The sequence below is a fragment of the Microcaecilia unicolor genome, chromosome 3 (genome assembly GCF_901765095.1).
Source record: "Microcaecilia unicolor chromosome 3, aMicUni1.1, whole genome shotgun sequence".
NCBI lineage: Eukaryota > Metazoa > Chordata > Amphibia > Gymnophiona > Siphonopidae > Microcaecilia > Microcaecilia unicolor.
The window spans coordinates 197398779-197420324 of record NC_044033.1 but is presented as its reverse complement, the minus strand read 5'-3'; the positions used below and the strand labels follow the sequence as shown (position 1 = coordinate 197420324).

Sequence of the window (21546 nt, the reverse complement as noted above, 5' to 3'; positions counted from 1 at the left end):
TCCACCTGGTACCCAGCCCACCCCTCATCCCTCCACACAACTTCCCAGGACAGACGCACCGTGTAGCCAACAGGCACCTCCAGTGGCGTATTCTGTTTCTGTTGACAGCTAATGTGGTAAAAGGTGAACAGAAGGTGGTCATTATCCGTCAGGTTGGGGGGTATCTTCATTTTGAATTCCTCATAGAACTCCGGAGACCTGCATGAGAGTTAATAAATACAAGCTGGGAAGTGAATGCTCAGCAGAGCAGATGACCAAGTGTCATCCTCAGACCCCTTTCACTCAAGACAGGAGAGAGAGAGAGCATTTCTGGTTTCCAGACTGCATAAGACACTCCAGCAACAAAGAGATATTAACAGAACACCACGAAAACTGAAGCACAAGGACATAAGAACTGGGGATTAGACCTTCAGACACAGGAAGATGAAGATACCTTACACCCAGGTAAAAGAGCTTTCCTAAAACTGTCCACCCTCCCTGTAAGTAAAAAGAGGCAGCTTGCACAACACATTTTCATGGAGATGTTTCACACTGCAGTTAGGCCAAAGAAGCTAACAGTGCACCACGTTCTGATATTTCAAAACTACACACTGTTTGAAAGGAAATCTGAAAGAGGTGGAGTAGCTGCCTAGTGGTTAGTGCTGTGGGGATCCCCTGGGGTTCGATTCCCACTGCAGCTCCTTGTGACACTGGACAAATCACTGAACCCTCCATTGCCCCGGGTAGAAAATAAGGGCCTGTATATAATATGTAAACCGCTTTGATTGTAACCACAGAAAGGCGGTATATCAAATCCCATTCACCCCCAGCCCCACTTTTTCCTGAGGTAATTTTCAAATTGAAAATATACGCAGACTTTTCATTTGACAGCCGGTGCAAAGTCCACAGAGAAAGGTACCCATTGACTTTCAACTGCCTAGAAAGAAATTCTAAAATTGTTCCCATAATGACCGACCTGGAAGGGGCAGCACTGTGGAGCCTCCACTCACCGGTTGTGGTACACCACGGCTGTGTAAGCCTCCTTTGTAAACTCGCTGCAGCTTGACTTTCCGAAAATGACCTGGAACAAAAGCAAACCATCTTTAAAAAATATAAAAATATAGTTCTGATCTGAATAAGGGTTACCTTTGAAATGAAAGTTGATGCATTTAATAAAAGCTGTGGCCTAATATTTACCATTGATACAATTGTGTGGCTAATCATTTCTCCTGGGAACCTATCCGCCACCTGTTGAGGCGGGGCCAGCGCAGAGGAAGCAGTCGCAGGCAGCATACAGACAGCCCTGGCAGCGCGCGCGGATCCGCTGCAGATAAGCAGCAGAAGAACAGACAAAGATGGAGCCGGAGGGCAGCAGCGTAGCGGTAGGACGGACGGACCCGGTGCAGCTTTGCTGTACTAGTGTTAGACTGCGCTGCCTGGAGGGGAGGTGGGGGGAAAGAACGAAAGAAAGAAAGAAGGCAGGCCTGCAGCCAGCCTGCCAGTGGTTGCTGTGGAAAGGGAGGGAAAAAACCTGCAGCACATGCTGGCGGGTGGTTGGTTTGTTTGTGTGTGGGGGTGGGGGGAGAGGAGACAGGAGCACTGTTGGGATGAGGGAGTGAGACAGGGTAGTGCTAGGTGGGGGAGGGACGGAGATGCTGCAAGGGGAAAGAGAGGGAGAATTGTTGGATATGGGGGGGGGTCGGGGAGAGACAGGAGCACTGTTGGGATGAGGGAGTCAGACAGGGTAGAGCTAGGTGGGGGGAGGGACGGAGAGATGCTGCAAGGGGAAAGAGAGGGAGAATTGTTGGATATGGGTGGGATGGGGAGGGGGGTCGGGGACAGACAGGAGCACTGTTGGGATGAGGGAGTGAGACAGGGTAGAGCTAGGTGGGGGGAGGGATGGAGAGATGCTGCAAGGGGAAAGAGAGGGAGAAGGTAAAATTATGTATCATACCTGATAATTTTCTTTCCATTAATCATAGCTGATCAATCCATAGACTGGTGGGTTGTGTCCATCTACCAGCAGGTGGAGATAGAGAGCAATCCTTTTGCCTCCCTATATGTGGTCATGTGCTGCCGGAAACTCCTCAGTATGTCGATATCCAAGCTCCATCCGCAGGACTCAGCACTTAGAGAATTACACCCACAAAGGGACACTCTGCCCAGCTCACCACCGCCGAAACGGGGGAGGGGAATTAACCCAGCTCATCCCCACACAAGTGGGGGAGGGGAATCTGTCCAGCTCATCCCCGCGGAGCGGGGGAGGGACACCACACCCGCCGATGCGGGGGGATCTGGCTTATCCTGCAACCGCGGGAGGAGCTGACTGACCCTAACACCGCCGAAGCGGGAGGGGTACAAAGCTGCCCTACTACCGCACGAAGCGGGAGGGAGCGCCGGCAGAATTTAAGTCTCAATCCAGTCCCGTAAAACGGAGGGGAGAGGAATGCAGCAGCTCACTGTAACACAAACTCGTCTCAACTCTTGAAGAATCCATTGAAAAACTTGAACACGAAGTCCTCCTGAACAGGAACTGAAGACTAAACTTGAACCTGAAATGCAACCAGAATATAACCAATACAGATATCTGGGAGGGGCTATGGATTGATCAGCTATGATTAATGGAAAGAAAATTATCAGGTATGATACATAATTTTACCTTCCATATCATCATGCTGATCAATCCATAGACTGGTGGGATGTACCGAAGCAGTACTCACCCAGGGCGGGACATAGAAATCCCTGACCGCAACACTGAAGCTCCAAACCGGGCCTCCGCCCGAGCAGCCACAGTCAAGGGGTAATGCCTGGAGAAGGTATGGGCCGATGCCCAAGTTGCCGCCTTGCAAATCTCTTCCAAGGAGACGGACCCGGCCTCTGCCATCGAGGCCGCCTGAGCTCTAGTGGAGTGAGCCTTCAGCTGGATAGGCGGCACCTTCCCCGCGGCCACATAAGCCGCTGCAATGGCTTCCTTGACCCATCTTGCCACTGTAGGCTTAGCAGCCTGCAGACCCTTACGAGGACCTGCAAACAGGACAAACAGATGATCCGATTTCCGGAAATCATTGGTCACTTCCAAATATCTGATGATGACTCGTCTCACATCCAGATACTTGAGAGCAGAGTATTCCTCCCTATGAAAGGAAGGGAGACAGAGCTGCTGATTCACATGGAAGCGAGAAACAATCTTGGGCAGGAAGGAAGGCACTGTGCGAATAGTCACTCCTGCCTCAGTGAACTGCAGAAAAGGCTCTCGACATGAGAGTGCCTGGAGCTCGGAAACTCTTCTGGCTGAAGTGATAGCCACCAAAAAGACTGCTTTCAACGTCAGGTCTTTCAGAGATGCCCTCGACAAGGGTTCAAAAGGCGGCTTCTGCAATGCTCTTAGCACCAGGTTGAGATTCCACGCAGGCACCACTGAGTGCAGAGGAGGGCGCAGGTGATTAACTCCCTTGAGAAAGCGCACCACATCTGGCTGCGAAGCCAGGGAAACACCCTTCAGGCGGCCCCTGAAGCAAGCCAGAGCCGCTACCTGGACTTTAAGGGAACTGAGCGACAGGCCTTTCTCCATACCTTCTTGCAGGAACGCCAACACTGAAGAAATTGGAGCAGTGAAGGGAGAAAGTGAGCCTGCTTCACACCACGCTGCAAAGATACGCCAAACCCTGGCGTAAGCAGTAGAAGTAGAGCGCTTCCTCGCTCTCAGCATAGTGGCGATGACCTTGTCTGAGAAGCCCTTCTTTCTCAGACGCTGCCGCTCAATAGCCAGGCCGTAAGACCAAAGGGGGAGGGATCCTCCATCACCACGGGACCCTGATGTAACAGGCCCTGCTCCACTGGCAGCCGCAGAGGATCGTCTACTGAGAGCCTGATCAAGTCCGCATACCAGGGACGTCTGGGCCAGTCCGGACCCACCAGGATTACCCGGCCCGGATGCTTTGCCACCCGGTCTAGCACCCTGCCCAACATGGGCCAGGGCGGGAACACATAGAGAAGCTCTTGTGTCGGCCACTGTTGGAGAAGAGCATCTACTCCCAGGGATCGAGGGTCCCGTCCTCTGCTGAAAAAGCGCGGCACTTGGCAATTGGCCGATGACGCCATCAGATCTAGGCTCGGCTGTCCCCATCGCTTCGTGATGTCCAAGAACGCCTGAGCAGATAGCTGCCACTCTCCGGGCTCCAAGGTATGGCGACTGAGAAAGTCCGCCTTGACATTCATGACTCCGGCAATGTGGGCCGCTGACAGCTGTTCCAGGTTCGCTTCTGCCCACTGGCATTGCAATAAACGTTTAAATAAACGTCGAAATAAACGCCCTTAAGGACGTTCAAAATTTTTTTTTTTTTTTTTTTTTTTTTTAACGGAGCCAGCGGGAGGGGGGAGAAAAGGAGGGACCTGGCGCCACCAGGTTTGCACTTGCTCAAGAAGAGCCCTCAACCCCAGGCACTCAACAAAACCTAAAAATTAGGCTTGGAGGCCTAGCCAGAGCTGCTGCTGTGTGTGACCAAAACCTGCTGAGATAGAGAACATACTGAGGAGTTTCCGGCAGCACATGACCACATATAGGGAGGCAAAAGGATTGCTCTCTATCTCCACCTGCTGGTAGATGGACACAACCCACCAGTCTATGGATTGATCAGCATGATGATATGGAATTGTTGGATATGGGTGGGATGGGGAGAGGGAGGGAAAGGGCACGAGAGAAAAAACGTGTTGGACAGGGAAGTGGAAGGGAGAGATGAGAGGGGAAATGTTGAACAACATGGCATTGAGGTGAGGGAAAGGAAGGATGGAGAGATGGTGGTAGGTGGGGGGGATGGGGTAGAGAGAGATTTTTATTTATTTATTTTAGTTACATTTGTACCCCAAGATGCCAAACCAGGGGCTCAAGGCAGGGAGAGGGAGAAAAGTTGGACATGAAGGTGGAGAAGAGGAGAGGAAAGGAAAGGAGAGATGCACAAGTGGGGGAGGGGAGAAAGAGGGAACAGATGCTGGGCTGAAAGGGTGGGGGGAGGGAGACACTGGGAATGGTGGAAAGCATGGGGGAGAGGCCCAGGGAGTGGAGATGGCAAGGAAAAAATGAGAGAATAGTGATCACAGGGGGTAGAAATGTGGTAATGGCATGTAGATCAAAGATGGAAGGGAATGGAAGGCTGAGAAGGAGAGAGATGGGGAATGGGAGAGCTAGTGGGTGAAAGGAGATGGAAATGTGATAGATATCAGAAAAGTAAAAAGAAGGAAAAGATTTAGAAACAGGATGAAATCTGAGTGTACAGAGGCAGAAAAGAAAAACAAAAAGAAAGAAAGAAAGGAAAGAGCTAAAATGGAAGGATCAATATTTCAGAGGTAGGTGTAGTGAGGAAATGAAATGACAGGAGAAAAAAGACAAATGGACAACCGCTTGAAGAATTAGCAGAAGATAGACAGGAAAGCGGGAAAGAGAAATTGGAACCAACATGATGGAAAAATAAAATGTCCAGACAATAAAGGTAGGAAAATCATTTTACTTTGAATATTTTAAACGGAATATGTTAACTTTGGGAAATGTGCATAGCGGATGTCTTGTTATTGTGTTAAGTAGAAAAGGAAATGCGCTTTTGTTTTGTTTTGGGGTTTTTTTCTCCAGTGTTGCAGTACATGCTGAGGTTCCCAGTTCAATTTTGTCTATATATTTTTATTTCTAATTTGTGATCCCTTGTTCTGTAATTTGTGAGGGTCTGTCAGTGTGACTTTAACGGCAGATGAGGAGATTGGAGAGGAGAGGGAATTGGGGGAGGGGCTTTATTTTCTGCCCTGGTCACCAGCATGGCTAACGGCAGCCCTGACCCTTGCTGTAGCTAGTGGGGATTCCCAAGCCCTACTAGCTGGGGTCTCTTCTGAAGCTGGCCAGAGATGCCTTCTACTGAGCTTGGCAGATAGGGGCAGCATCCTGGAGCCACTGACAAGCATGTATGGGGTGCTGGCATCAGCGGCTCGAGGAGTTGCTGCTGCCTACTGGGCTTGGTGGAGAGGAGTTCTGGCCATCTTTACTGGAGGCCTTCAGCTGACAGAGATTGGGGATCCTCATCTGCTAAACTATTTATATTTTGAATTGGGAAGTGCTGGGGGGGAGAGAAAATTTTGTGCCCACCCACTTTGTGCTCAGGCCCACCCAAAATTGGCTGTCTGGCTATGCCACTGGATCCAGGGCATACGGATTGTACTGCTTACACATACACACAGTTTACCCAACAAAGCGACACTCACCGGCATGGCCTGGCTGGCGTCCTCTCCAGCCATGAACTGAATTTTGACAGCAATGTTCCGGACCGACCCTTGACGGCTGCTGAAGTTCAGGCTGCGCGGATACACGTACAGCAGGTTCCTGCAGTGCGAGAGGAGCAGATGTTATGCAGTCTGTCTTTCTCCCGCCTTCCTCATCCCTTCCCTCTGTCCAGAGAAAGAGACAGGGCAGGAAAAGAAAGCCTAAAGTGTAGGAGTGACATTGTAAGCTCAGGAAGGGAACAACTGCTTGGGCTTCCTCAGTTAGGCTGGCCCTGCAGTATATGCACGAGTTGACAAAAATCAGTGCATCAAGGAAAAAAAAAAAAAAAGACGTTGTGCTAACAAAAATGCAAAAATCAATCGATACACAGACAGAATGACCAGGTCAAAACAGCAGTGCCAACCCTTTCCACAGTAAGGGCATCTGTTAAGCAATCAACGGACAGCACTTAATTCATAAATGAATAGCATGATCCATGCAGGGAGGATTCTAGTTCACATTTGCTGACTTCTATTAACTAAATATTTGCTTGCTTTCTCTCACATATAGTCCATTATTGCAGAGTTGCAATGAAATCAGGGGTGCAGGCTGGGTTCACAATCGACAGGCAAAGAATGCAGTCTGAGCTTCCTCATCTACTTCCCTCTTCACCAGTAAAAAGGGAACAAATATGAGCTTAAAGCCATAGACCTCATTCTATCATATTACAGAGAAGGGCTGAAGTTACTGTTTGTTTCATATATATTTAGAGCCCAGAGAAAGAGCCAGGTGAGAACATAATAGCCATACTGGGTCATACCAATGGACCATTTAGCCCAGTATCCTGCTTCCAACAGTGGCCAATCCAGCACCTGGCAGAAACAACACGAGAGAGTCACACTGAAGCAAGACAAATTGCATATTACTAATGACCTCACCAGCAGACAAAATGGCTGCCCCATGGCAGGTGAGGGCCGTGATCTAACATCAGCTGCCCTTCTAGTTCCACAATCAAAATCATTCTCCTTCCAGGCCTGGGGATGGTCAGTTCTGGTAATCAAAGCATGGTTGAATGGGGGAAGGGGGGCATAGTATAAGGCCTGTGGCTGATGAGATGGTATTATCACAGACTGAAATGCATGGCAAAGGCCAGAGCTTTTATCTTATCTCAGACTGTGTCATTACACAACCGCATTGGGTGGGGGGAAAGAGGGGACTGAGGTGGAGCCAAAACAAGCAAAGGGCAGCTAGAATTGAGAGTCAGGGAGTTGGTGTAGACATGGCATAATGAAGGAGAGGAGATGGGGTCAAGGGGTGATGTGATGAGGTGGTGGTGCAGCTGGGGAAAAAAAAGGAGTCCCCCATTCCTCCCTGCCCCCAAGTTAAAAAGGACTATTTTCACCCATGAGTATGTATCCCTTGGGATTGCTCCTCCTCTAGTGGCTAGAGGAGAAGGCTGTGAACCAGAGAGAGACCAAGGATCAAATCCCACCGACAGTCACTTAACTCTTCACTGCCTCTGGTGCAAACTTAGGGGCCCAGATTCAACGACTCAGAATTTAGGCCTTTTTGATTGTTTTTTTTTTGTGTGTTTTTGCAGGTCCTGTGTTAATTTTTCCACTGTTATATAGGAGTCGCTAATTGCTCCCATGTTAAGTTCGCATTATCCAGTTAGCAGGTGCTAATGCAAATGCACTAGTTGAATAACACTTCCATGCCCATTTTCTGGCCATCACACACCCTCCAAAAAAAAAACACCCCGATATATATATATATATATATATGCAGTTAGTGCACAGAAAAGGGGAAATTAGCAAAAAACGCTTTAAGAATTTCAGTAAAAGAGAAAGGGAAATTCATTCTATACCTGAATGCAACACTTTGATCTACAACAACAACAAAAAAACAGTGCGCTAAATACTAAATAAATACAAAATGCAGACATGTAAAATCACACATACACGAGACAGAAAGATGCACAGTCTTTAAAAAAGGTTTGGACAAGTTTCTGGAGGAAAAGTCCATAGTCTGCTATTGAGACAGACATGGGGAAGCCACTGCTTGTCCGGGGATTGGTAGCATGGAATGTTGCTATGATCTGGGTTTCTGCCAGGTACTTGTGACCTGGCTTGGCCACTGTTTGGAAAACAGGATACTGGGCTAGATGGACCATTGGTCTGACCCAGTATGGCTAGTCTTATGTTCTTATTATAAAATTCTTTCATTATCTTATGTTGTGTATTTGGCTATTTTATTCTACTTTTAGATGTCAATTTTTTCAAATTATTATTTGTTTTTATTATTGTGCCTTGCCTTGGGTCACAAGAAAACAACAGTAACAAAATGTTCAAATAAATTATGATTCAAATGTTTGGATGTGGACAGCCCACAGCTTCATCTCTCACAGATTTAAAATTTCCTAATCACTTAGTGCAAAACTTATACGAAAGGTATTTTTGCCCTGATCTTTCAGCTCATTCCTCCCTCTTACACAAGTTCTGCTTTGGATCTAGTTCCACCATGTTCTGAGATCCACTGGGGATTTATTCCTCCCTCCATCCCCAATCTGAGTTCTCTATCAGCATGCTCCAATTAATAAGAGAACAGGTTTACACCAGACAGACAGTAGCTCCGTAACTCAGAACACTGCATCCAGTTATGCCCAAGGTATGCCAGGGGTGCCATACATGTGACTATCACGGGCTACCTAAAGGTGGAATGACAAAATGGAGAGACCCCAGGACTCAAAAACACCAGACTCCAGCAAAATGTAGAGTGCAGGGGCTGATAATGAAGACCCTGTAGCCAGGCAGCATCAGGCCTTGCAGGACAGAGAAAAATGAAGGCCTAGCTAGTTTGCCTATCCAGGCCATTTCCCTTAAAGATCCTATGTACTTATCCCTCACTTTCTTGACTTCATCTCCACTACCTCTACCGGGAAGCTGTTCCACGCATTCACTACCCGAAGTATTTCTTCAGGTTACTTCTAAACCTGTCCTCTTTCACGCCTCCCTACACCCCCTCGTTTCAGAGCTTTCTTTCAATTGAAAGAGACTCGCCTCCTGAGTATTTAAATGTCTCTATCATATCTCCCCTCTCGTGCCTTTCTTCCAAAGTATAGATATTGAGATCTTCAAGTCTGTCCCCTTATGCTTTATGACGAAGACCACTGACCATTTTAGTAGCTGCCTCTGGACCGACTCCATCCTGTTTATATCTTTTTTGAAGGTGCATCTCCAGAATTGTACCCAATAGGTCTTACCAGAGGGGCATCATCACCTCTTTTTTCCTACTGGCCATTCCTCTCTCTATGCACCCAAGCATCCTTCTAGCTTTCGCTGTTGCCTTTTCTACCTGTTTGGTCACCTTAAGATCATCACATATGATCACACCCAAATCCCGCTCCTCTTTCATGATCAGAAATATTTTACTCCCTAACTGTTCTATTCCTTTGGGTTTTCGCAGCCCAAATGCACAGCCCTGCACTTTTTAGCATTAAATCTTAGTTGCCAAATTCTGGACCATTCTTCAAGCTTCGCTTGGTCCTTCCTTATGTTATCCACACCATCAGGGGTGTCTACCATATTGCAGATTCTGGTATCATCCGCAAAGAGGCAAACCTTACCAGACAGCCTTTCAGCAATATCGCTTACAAAAATGTTAAAAAGAACCAGGCCAAGAACCAAACTTTGTGGTACAGCACTGGTAACATCCCTTTTCTCCGAGTGATATTGGCTTCACTACACATATATATCGAAGGTGGTACGTTTCCACTGTCTGTCTGCCCCTGACGCAACTCTCCCGTCACCCATTCCTTGCACAACGGTTTTCTCTGCATCTGGCCAACACAAAGCACCATCAGAGAGCTCTGACTGGTAAGTTAAAGATTTATCAGCAGAAAGGAGGAGTGAAAAAAGGATGACAAGTGAACCCAAATATTGGATAGCTGCCAAAGAGGAAAAAAAAAAAAAGCCTCTCACATCTTCCCACCCCTTCCACTACAGTACAAAAATCAGACTGCACCCAAAGAGGGGAATGCAAGACACAGATAAGACCAGTTCCTGTATGCACGAGAAGACGCTGCAGCGCATACTCTAACTTTCTGCTCCCAGAGCCGAGGATGCTGACTATCCTCCTGTTCTCTCTAGTGCTGAAGGGCTCTGCTCTGCCCGTCCACCTTGCCAGGCCACAGCAGGATGAGGTAGATGTACTGATTTTCGGTGTGTTGCAGTTCAGCCAGGCACTACAAGAGAATTACCAGAGCACTACAGCAAAGATCCAGAAAGCTTTTCACCGGCTGGAGGTCCGCAACCAGACCCTGGGGGCCCTGAGGGAAGAGGCACTGGACATCAGGAGGACAGGACAGCGACTGAAGGGAATCATCTGTGCACTACAGGTGGGAGTGCGGCTGGTCGACTGTCAGACCAATGTCCACTGAATACCTCTTGCTGCAGGTGACCTGAGCCCCCACCCAAGGGCAGAGGTAGTCCTGTAGTGGTACAAGGGAATCGTTTTCCTCTGACCCAATTACTATTCAACAAGAGAGAGAAACCCCTAGAAAAGGTGCAGAGAGCCAGGCAGATAAGGTCTGGTTTACCCCTGTGTGATTTATGGGATGCAGTGTGTGTGTGTGTGTGGGGGGGGGGGGGGGGGGTGGTTGTAGCCACATGTCTGTGACCTTCCAAGTCCTGTACAGTCCTCTGTTATCAAGCCAGTAGGAATTTTTTTTGTTTATCAGAACATGTTCCGTGTAATATTCTCAGGAGGGAAGTTGTCAAATTTCACTAAGTTTTCCTTTTAAACCACTGAGAGTTGCTTTTTCACTCAAACCCTCCAATTCTATCATTTTGTGTTTAACATGCATTAGAGATTTCCTGCCAGTTATGTGCATAGCTTGTTACAGGTGAAACGGCTGTAATTGGAGTTAACTGGCACTTCCATGCAGAACCTTGGCGTGTGTGTGGATTTCTTTAGTACATAACTGTTGGGAGGGAACTGCCTGGCCCCTAGGCGCGAGCATTTACTCCAGCCACTGCGTTCACGCCTCAAGGCGCATAACTGCGGACTTACGCTAGTATGACAGGAAGTAAGCACACACTTTAAGAACCTTTTGAGAATGACCCCCCCTCCTCCCCAAGTGTGCAAATCTGAACCAGTGCCACAGGTAATCCGTGCCGCTCTCGCCTTGAGCTCAGAAGGGGAAAAATCCCAAACCCCAAATGTCCCTGCCTAGTACTTTACAGGATAGTGGAATATACAAAAAATATAAACACAAATGAGTCTGTTTGGCAATTTCCTCTCTATCCCCTCCTTTACTCTGCAATCAGAAACATTTTATAATGTTGTAAATGAGTAATATCATGCAACACAAACATTTTCTGCATTTTATGTTGTCTATCAATTAAAACGTCACACTTTGTGGACCTTCCCAAATTAAGCTTAAGTTAGATGGTTTCTTTAGCACAGAAAGGGGCTGAAACACTCCACAGAGAATCCAAAAGGTCATTACATGTTTCAGACTATTTGCACCCAGTAAAAAGGCATCTGGAACAAATGTGTCCCTTTTCTGCTTTATATTTTCTGACAGTCAGAGGAAAGGATGATCCGTTTGAAATCTCTGGCCATCCACAGGACACTCCAGAACAAGCAAGAGCAGCAGAGGAACCAGCAGGAGCAGCTCCGGAAGGTGGAGAACTGGCTCAGTCTCCTGAGGAGACGGCTGGCAAGGCAGAATGCTCGCCACCTGTCTGCCCTGAAAGTAAGAGCAACTCAGATTACCACTCTGCATCCCTGGCAAAGCCGGGATCGGCTTTTCCTGCACCCAGGGCATCTCACTCTTCCTCTTTCCCAGGCCCCAAGGTACAGAAATTTACCTCTGGTACACCCTTCCTGGCTTCCTCCCGCAGCCTAGCATGGTCCACAGAACCTCCTTTAAATCTCTCCTCCTCAACTAATGCCTCTGCTCCTATCCAATCCCTGGCCAGTGTACAGCAGCTCCCACTTGCCATCCCTAGCAGTTTCTTGAAGCCAGGCCCAGGACGGCAGATTCATGGGAAGTCAATAAGAAGGCAAGGCTGAACATAGAAAGAACTCCGACTCCATGCATGCGTAGCACAACGTCAACACAGAATTAGCAGCTCCTTTTCCTTCCTTCCTGCCGAAGCCATTCCTCCCCCTTTCTTTCAGCCCTGAGTCAGGCTATGGAGCAGCCTAACTGCAAGGAGGCTTAAGCCAAGATCTCCACAAGCTGCCATGCGACCTCACCAGCACAGTACGCGAAGACCTACTGTAGCTTGCCTCCATGAGGCGGGACATGCCCAAAAATGGTCCACTATGCACAACACAATCTTCTCCTAATAACATTTCATGGATCAACTCAACCCAATTTCATATATAGTTGCGCAATGATTGCATAGCTGTGTATGAAACTGAGTTGAGCTGAACTATGAAATTTTATTAGGAGAAAATTATGTCCTTCTGACATCTCCCCCTCCATCTGATGCCTGAGACAGCCATTCCATCCCCCCTCCCCACCCCAAGTCCCGGCTCTGTTCCCTAGCAGTGTACAACAGTAATTAATTCCATCCTGTTACAGCAAAGTCTCTCTTCTCATTATTCCTCATCTGATAGCAATCCTAATAGTTTAATGGACTCTGATCACCTCTGCTGTCACTTGCAGACCAAAGCGGAGCAGCAGAGCATTACCATCCAGGACCTGAGGGCAGTGGTACAGCAACAGCACAAGCGAATAGAGCAGCAGAGAGTATACCTGGAACAGGTATAGCAACAGGTGAGGACCCGACATAAGCAAAGTGGAGGCTCTTACAAAACCACAAATGCTTTCCAAATGCTCGTTTTGCAATTAGCCCTTTCATATACCCAGCTTTTGCCAGAAAGGTGTCAAGAAAGTTCCTGCTATTTTTTCCTGTGTAAGCGTAACGTGTCTCATACCGAACTACCACTCAGCTCCTTGTATGGAAGGAATGAAAATGTCCTCGCATCCATGTACCAAAACTGCAAGACTGGTATCAGCAGTGTGGCTGAAACCCAGACGTGTGGGTCTCACACAGCGTGACTGGTATCAGCAGTGCGATAAACCCCGCATTTGTGGGTCTCACAGCTCTGAGCTCTCCACACAAGGTTGCATACAGTGGGACTGGAATGCAATTCTGCTAAATTTTTCCTGGTGACCCCTGCATCAAGTCGAGTTTTTCGAAGATCCACAAATATGTATGAGAAATTTGCATACACTGGACATCTACTAAATGTAAAATTTACATATTTATTTTCAGTATCCCAAAAAGCCGAATGGGACAGCAAGACAGATTTGAGCAGCTCTATGACATCCCATTTCATTTAGGTGAACGTAAGAACATCCATACTGGGTCATTACAATGGTTCATCTAGCCCAGTATCCTACTTCCAACTGTGGCCAATCCAGAAACCCAATTAGTAGCACCATTCCATGCTACCAATCTCAGGGCAAGCAGTGGCTTCCCCGTGTCTATCTCAATAACAGACTAAGGGCTTTTCTTCCAGGAACTTGTCCAAACCTTTTTTAAACCCAGATATACTAACCGCTGTTACCACATCCTCCAGCAGCGAGTTTTAGAGCTTGACTATTCTTTAAGTGAAAAAATATTTCCTCCTATTTGTTTTAAAACTATTTCCATGTAATTTCGAGTGACCCCTCCCACCGCTGTATAGGGAATGTCGCACCTCCCCCAACTACCGATGCCTTTGTGCCTTTTATCGTTACAGATGGAGATGGCAGCCAGGGGAACCAGCACCTCTGAAACAACATGGGCCCAAGTGAAAGAAAAAACCCACATAACTACTTGCCATCAGCTGCCTGCCAGTCCCTCCAGGCTAAAGGGCCAGAGGAAGGCTTGAAGGCCCCTGAAGAGCACGTTACAATGACATCCCTGACCCGTCTCCACTGCGTCTACAGCTGATGCCCAAGTGTAATACATCTCCTGTGTTATTTATTTTGCCAGTTTGCTTTACACTGCTACGTCTCCTGGGCACAGCTGAGAAGAGATTCATAGAAAAATGTAAGCAGATAAAGACTATAGGGCCTATCCAGTCGGCCCATCCCTGCCATCTACTCTCCCTATCATTCCCTTAGAGATCCTATGGATGTCCCAAGCTCTCTTGATGCCACGAGAAGCAAAGGCTGAGCCCACAGCTTATCTCATTTATGCACAGGGTTGGTTGAGACCCAAGGCCCAACGAAGGATGAAAGAGACATGGAACATTCTGTGTGCTGCAATCTGGATATGGGATGGACAGTTTGCCTTAATTTCTATTAAACGTGCGATATAATTGCCTTTCTGTAGCACAACCAAAGCACTTTGCATATCAGTTGAAGAAGGAAAAAAAAACCTGATAATTACACTGTGGGGGAAACAGTAGGGAGAAGGCACCTGCACAGTCCATGGTTAGGAAAGAGACCAGAGTGCTGCAGCGTTATTTTGTACAAAATACATTAAGATCCTGTTAAGAAAAAGTTAAAGGGGGGATGGAATACCCAAATATGACTTGCTTTACCTTCACACCTACCCCCCAATGTGCCACTGCATACGTTCAGGGGCTCTTAATCCTACCCGACTTGCCTTCTGCACCTTCTCCCACCCTGGCTGCTTGTGACAGCTTCACAAGGATGGTAAATGGGGCAAAATAATGACAGGCTATTTAATCCACCTGCCCACCCTATGATCACAGAGAAATCACTCATTCACAGCCCTGTTAACCCCAAAAGGAGCTAAGTATTTTAAGGACTAACGGGAGAGATCACGCATTCTCACTCGACGTTACCTGTAGCTGATGTAGGGAACATAGACTTCTCGGGCAGGGAACTCCAGGATCTCCTTGGTGGGCCGGACACGGGGATCCGGATAGGGCTTCACGTGCAGGATCTCTGGGGACAGGGAGTATTGAGGGCTCTCAGGTGCCGGCAAGATATCTATTTTCAGCTGTGCTGTATAGGAAACGAAAGGTCAGGTCAGCCGGGAGACAGGGACCACTGCGGCCTCTCATATGCACACAGCACAGGCCCCGAGGGGCATGAAGGTGGAGAACGGGCTCACCCCCTTACCCGTTACTGGCCGCAGCCTCCGCAGGGTAGAGGAAGGTCGCCGCATGTCTGCCAGGAACTTGTACAGATCGTCATCGCTTAAACGATCCCCTTCCTGCCAGAAAAGAAAGGGTTACTGCTGCGGTGAGAAGGCAAGGAAGAGCTGCGACATGGAAAGGAGAAACACAGAAAAAGATGGAGGAGGGGGAGATTTTGGAAAGGCAGAAGAAAAAGCAAATTCCCACTCTCAGGAGAGACACCAGCGCATACCATATATATCCTGTCCCCTATCAATTATCATTAACTTCCTTGCAGAGCTGTGGGGTGCTGTTAACTGTGAGAATAGCCAAGCACAGTAGCCTGCCTCCCCCGCTCCATGCCACGGCCACCAGTACCTGCTTGAAGAAGTTAGTGACAGTAAGTGTGGCTGGCCGGAAATTGGTGAAGCTGCAAACTTCGTCACCGACACTCATCCGATCCAAAGTTTTCCTCTTCCTCTCATTCCATGTCCCCTTCCGCTCTAGAAGCAAAAAAACACAGGACAGCAGACATCAGAGGTGGTTCTGTGCTCATCCCACAGAATGAGTATGCACACGTCAGGCCGAAACGCCAAGGTCGCCCTGAGACACTGCAAAACGCTTTCTTTGTTAGAAGTACGAAGTGTACGCCAGGAAATGGAGGCACTCCAGCAGGTACGATGGACAAAAATTTTGTAATTTTTAGCCTCTTGGTCTAAGAGCGGTAGACCCCCCCCCCCACCCCCCCCCCCCCCCCCCCCCCCCCCCGTTACCAAAGCTACCACCATCCATCACATCTTGGAAGCCAATGACAAATCAAGATCCCAAAGAGATACGTCAAAAAGGGATCAATCAGACTGCTGAATACAACAACACTAAGCCATGACCACAGGAAAAAGGAAAGGGATGGCAGGGGCTTCCTCTCTCCCATTCCAGCATTACCACTTTCAGAGTCGGAGTCCCCCTTCTCCAGGCTGCCAGCGCTGCTGACGATATTCATAAGATGGATGGCCGTCCAGGCGAAAGGCATGCGATATTTCCCCAGCCGAGCACAGAACTGCTCTGCCTGACCCCGCAGCTTCTCCAACTTTTCCTTGTTCTGGGGGGGGGGGGGGGGGGGAATGGCAAACACACAGCAGCAGTTAGTGCTCACCCAAAACCTGCCCTTCTCTCCTCAGCACACAGAACTTAGTGTCCTGCTAAACCAGCTCCTTATTATTCAGTCCTGAAACAGGAAGAGTCCTGTCCATTGCAAAGGAAAGCTGACCAGGTTCAGTACCAGATCACTTACTTTGGAAGCCTCGGACTCCTTCAGCACCATGTAAGGCTCACAGCATTCCCCGGTGTCCCCCTGCTGCAGCACCTTTTCCAGCTGAAGAAAGACAGATAAGAGCCAGCATCAAGCTACGAACAACGAGGTATACCCACTTCACCATTCACCCACAGGAGCATGTGCCTTCTCACGCTAGGGAGAAGAAGAGTCTCACGCCTGAGCGCAGACAAGATTTACAGAGCTGAAGGACACTGCAGCGGAGCACTGAATACACACCATGCGTATGAGACCCTCTCCCAGTCCTGACCAATGCACAGAATTTTCCGAGACCACATACCCTCATTTGTACATGTCCCCAAACACACGTACCTTAATGACCAGGAAGATCTCAGGTGAGGGGTAGGTGATGGACAGGATAGCGGACCTTGCCAGGGTGGAGATGGCAGGGTGTGCCCCGTGGCTGTGCAGCATCCCCTTCACAGTCTCGGAGTTCAGGTCAAAGTAAAAATTCTCCGAAATCTGCAGCAGGAAGAAAGCTGAAATGCTCTAAAAACACGGCTTCTCAAGCTAGTGCTTGGGACACACCCAGGTTTTCAGCATACCCACAATGAATATGCATGAGAATGATTTGCATACAATGGAGCCCGTTTATGCAGATTGAGGACATCCCGAAAACCTGGCTGGCTGGGTGTGTTTAAAAGCTTTCCATTAGGTGATATAAATTTAAAGAAAATTAAAATGGAGATGTGCTCCGGGAGGGCCGGATCCTTCCAGAAACCCACCTTTTTCTTTTCCCGCACATCATACAGCGCCAGAATGCCAAAGATGGGCTCAATTTCTATCTCAAACCTGGAGAAAAAGAGGAGAAGAGAGAGAAAGAACAAGGAAGCAACAGACTAAAATAAAGACGGAGCCTGTAAAAGTATATTTTAAAAAAGAATTAGCACCGTCATAAGCCCAGACAGTTCTCAGGCTAGTGCTAAGCCAACTTGATACCAGGAGGCTACAGCACAACCACACTTGCAAGCAAGAGGTGCAGGAGAACCCCCCCCCAGAGAACTGCAGAAATACTGGCCAAAGCCCCACAGGAAATGGAACTTACTTCAAAGAGATGCATTTCACCAGGATCCTCTGTCCAAAATGTTCTTTGGGAATTTCTGGGACAGAGCAACGCTCCACTGCCTCATCCTACAACACAGAGTAAGAACAGACTGAGTACAGAGAAAGCCAGAGCCCTTGCCTGGGCTGTAGCCGAGGGAGAGAAGGCCACATCATGTCCCATGTCCCACCTCGTCCGGGGCCGGGAAGAGGCTCATGATCTCTCTGTGTCGGTTCTCTTTCCTCATCTCCTTGTTTCTGCAGTCCGTCTCCTCCATGGCTGTGCGTTCCAGCAAGGATGGCAGCAAGGAATCTGGCGTTGAGTTCTTTAGGTCAAAAATACTGGACGCCCAGCTCCCCCGAGGCGTGTCGTCCAGGGACACTGAGCGACGCTTTGCTTCATCCTGAGAGAGAGGAGAGAGTACCCAGTGTCAGTAAGTGATGACCAACTGTGCTACCTGTCCACACCACCCACCCACTCTCACCACCTCATCCTGGTTACTCCTGTGTTCCACAGCTTTGTCCAGTTCGTACAGCTGCCACGACAGTCCCTTCTGCCTATCTCGCTGTTTCTCCACAGTGTGTGGGCTGTACATTGTGCTCAATCTCTGATACCTGAGTGAAGAAAAGACATCCAGTCATCAGAACACAGGATGAAAGTCTCCCTTCATATGCACCATGGCTAGACACGAACCACACTCCTGTACCTACTTCCTCTGTATCATGACCCAGTCATCCGTGTAAACCTGCAAAGCATCTCTCACCCGGGCATCCAGTTTCCTACGGAAGAAAGTCACAGAGAGTCACAAGAGAGCACCCGCAGAGAAGAGAAGCATGACTCGCATGAAGGACAGCCAACGCTTTTACAATTCCCACCCAAGTGACTCCGACTACGGCTGAAACAGCCAAGCTCAGCTCCGGTCCACCAGCAGCAGCTCCCTACCCTTCCTCGGGGTTCCCCGACTCCAGGGTGCGGCTCTCCCGTGGCTCATGTGTCACCTCAATGTCATCAGCAGAACACTCCATCACTTCCCGCAGGGGTCCTGGTTCAGCAGCCAGCGGGTGTGTCTCCAGGTATTCCTCAAAGTCCACGGGCTCCACCACTTCCGAGAGCGGCACCTGCAGAGACCACAGCGCACGTGAAGGCTTCTGTTAAGTCAGGCTTTTCAGCTGAGGGTCTCATTGCATAAATGGGACCCCCATAGCCCGACTTGACAGTAGGTCACGTTGATCATTTCCCCCTTTAGTGTAAATCTGTAATTATTGATCAGTTTACAATAAAAAGAATTGAAATTAAAGATTTTGAATCACTTGCTGTCAATATCAAAACTGTATAACATTTATAAATCTGTATCTTAGTCACTGTAGACTAACCCCTGTTAACTGTGTATTGCCTATGTCCAGGTTATTCTTGCCTTGTGTGACATTCTTCAAATGACTAAGAAACAGAAAAATGTCATTCTATATGGATGAGAAAATGAATGTTTGGTGACCTGACCTTGTTTAGAAATGTCAACTGTCCAATTTATACGATTATCACCCTTTATTCGTACTTAAGAAGAGTGTTGAAATTGTAACGTGTACATCCCGTTTTCATTTTTCTCTTTAATTAAAAAATCTTTTTATTGAGTTTTCAAATTAACAACTAAAACTACCAGAATGTTTAGTACAGACTGGATATTTATAGAATTATACAGTTTAAGCAATACTAGACAAAATAAATATTGTGTATATCAACTGCGTCCACATTATAAATCATCGTTATTCGTCGATATCCATTAACCATAAAGGGTATAATTAATATCCAACAAGAAAACATATACTTTATCCTTCAAAATGGAAAAATTACAAGAGACATTTTAGACATCTCATGACAAAAATGACAACATACACTCAATTTTAGTATAAAGAGAAAGAAGAAAAAGATTGATCATATTTATTTATTCGTAGGCAAAGAGCAGTTCACACACAAATATTTGTCCAGATACTTTCTGACCCAAATGGGCTCACAATCTCAGTATTATTTGCACAAAGGGGTTCCGTATTTTCCCGTTTGCCCTAAATGTTATGGTAGTTTGAATCATTTCCTTGTTGTTAATTTGAAAGCAATAAAAAACACAAACATTCAAGAGAATGGTTTGTCTGATATTTGGAGATCTCGGAAAGACATTATACCACACAAACCTTACTCTCACACAAGACCACCGATTCCTTCCTCTGTCTTTGATTGCTTTGGTTAAGGGAAATATCATTTCAGATCATGCCCCCCTGACACTGATATATGGTCAATCAATAGAAAACTACTCTATCCAGAGGTTTTCAGGATCCTTACAATGAGTATCAGCGAAGCACAATTTCAGAATGCAGTGCCCTCACTCACCATCTGGCAGCCACCCCGTTTCTTGGACAGCTGAGGGGAGCCTCCATATTCCCGGGACACCTGCTTCCTCACTTCAGCCGCTACAGTCCTGACAGAGAGAGAGAGAGGCCATCAGAAGTCACAGGGAGACGACTCAGGGACAGACTTAAGACTCCCAATTCATAGCAATCTGAGCCACTCCAGCTCCCAAATTCAGCTATGCTAGGCTCACCTGAAGAGGGGGGGGGGGGGAAGAGGGGGGTTGGACTACGCGCTGCGGGATTCTTCGCTTGCACAGGAGCTGCTGATTAAGGTGATGGAGAGATACAGACTGACTAGTAGGGATGTGACATGCTCCTAATTCCTGTAAAATGTTTTCTCTGTGGAGGCTATATGTAATACGTAGAGGAAGGATATCCTTCTTCATCCTGTCACAAGCACCTCCTGCTCCTTGGACAGCCATCCATCCACTCTATCCAGTGGGGAGTTTCGCTGTCCCAGGCCACGTCTCTTAGATCAGGTCCTTACCGCCTCTGGACGAGAGAGATTACCCCACAGACCCCAGTCCCCAGGACCAATCCACCCACTCATTGTACTCAAAGACAGGCAGAGGAAGGGAGAGGTGCATCAGCCAGCCTGACACCCCAGGCCTCTGCCCTTTCACCTTTGGGATTCAGAAGAAACGACAGGCAGGGAAACGACCTCCAGAGGGTCAGGTAATGTTGAGACGTCTCTCTAGAACCCTCAGTACCAGAGTGAAAGGATCCAGTGCACCAGCTCCCAAAACACTTTTGTGGCTTGTGTTTGTCACATTGCTGATGTGATAGAAGAACACCAGGGTTTCCTTTCCTCCCTGTCCGGCGCCATTACTAAGCCCAATGGGAGCAGTACAGGAGATACTAGTTGCCATTATGCATGAGTCCTCTCCTCCCAAATTCCATCCCAATCTTACTGCCAACCTTGCTGGTTGGTCTAAGCATAATGCATGCCAACACACCACACTCCCATCACCCACTGTGCCCCAGTTAGCATAGTTTTTGCAAGAGGAGGAATACAAGAGCAACTGGGCAGAGGGCGGCACCTTCCCTCTGCAGAGTGGAGACCAGCACCAGCCCATCTCAAGCAGTGCCAGGGACAGAGCACATCTATTGTGTAACAAGATAACACCCACACACAATCCACTGCTACCCAGCCCAGGGTCCTGCAAAACAAAAAGCTCCCCTGAATACAAGGCATGGTATAGAAATGTGGCGCTTATCTGTTTGCACATCCCTGCTCCAAGACTGCCTGAAGTGTTCCTGATTCTCCACTCTACCTCCCTCCTTTACATATCTAAAGATCAGTTTTAGCACAGTAATTCCTGCAGAGAGAAATTGGCATGGGAAGCACAGGCTGTGTTCCTCCCAAAGCCTAGTTCTATGCACAACCAACTGACACTGATCATTCAAGCTAGCCTAGCACAGATTTCATTCCTGTCCTGCCCTGTAAAAAGGCTGGATTTAG

General features: G+C 47.9%; 1 protein-coding gene across 6 annotated transcripts in view; it reads right to left on the bottom strand.

Moving 5' to 3' along the window:
- DOCK6 (dedicator of cytokinesis 6) overlaps window positions 1-21546 on the bottom strand; it is a 62481-nt gene that overhangs the window by 33208 nt on the left and 7727 nt on the right. For 5 of the 6 annotated variants that reach the window (XM_030197004.1, XM_030197006.1, XM_030197007.1 and 2 more), the window contains exons 2-17: window positions 20065-20152; window positions 18628-18803; window positions 18396-18464; window positions 18170-18299; window positions 17876-18088; window positions 17689-17774; window positions 17369-17435; window positions 16956-17105; window positions 16605-16685; window positions 16256-16412; window positions 15692-15816; window positions 15318-15411; window positions 15038-15200; window positions 6223-6340; window positions 990-1060; window positions 60-198 (exon numbers count right to left, since the gene is read on the bottom strand). In XM_030197004.1, the coding sequence (XP_030052864.1) occupies window positions 60-198; window positions 990-1060; window positions 6223-6340; window positions 15038-15200; window positions 15318-15411; window positions 15692-15816; window positions 16256-16412; window positions 16605-16685; window positions 16956-17105; window positions 17369-17435; window positions 17689-17774; window positions 17876-18088; window positions 18170-18299; window positions 18396-18464; window positions 18628-18803; window positions 20065-20152 (1927 nt within the window). The remainder of the gene's footprint in view (window positions 1-59; window positions 199-989; window positions 1061-6222; window positions 6341-15037; window positions 15201-15317; window positions 15412-15691; window positions 15817-16255; window positions 16413-16604; window positions 16686-16955; window positions 17106-17368; window positions 17436-17688; window positions 17775-17875; window positions 18089-18169; window positions 18300-18395; window positions 18465-18627; window positions 18804-20064; window positions 20153-21546) is intronic. The other variant, XM_030197005.1, reaches the window with a different exon arrangement.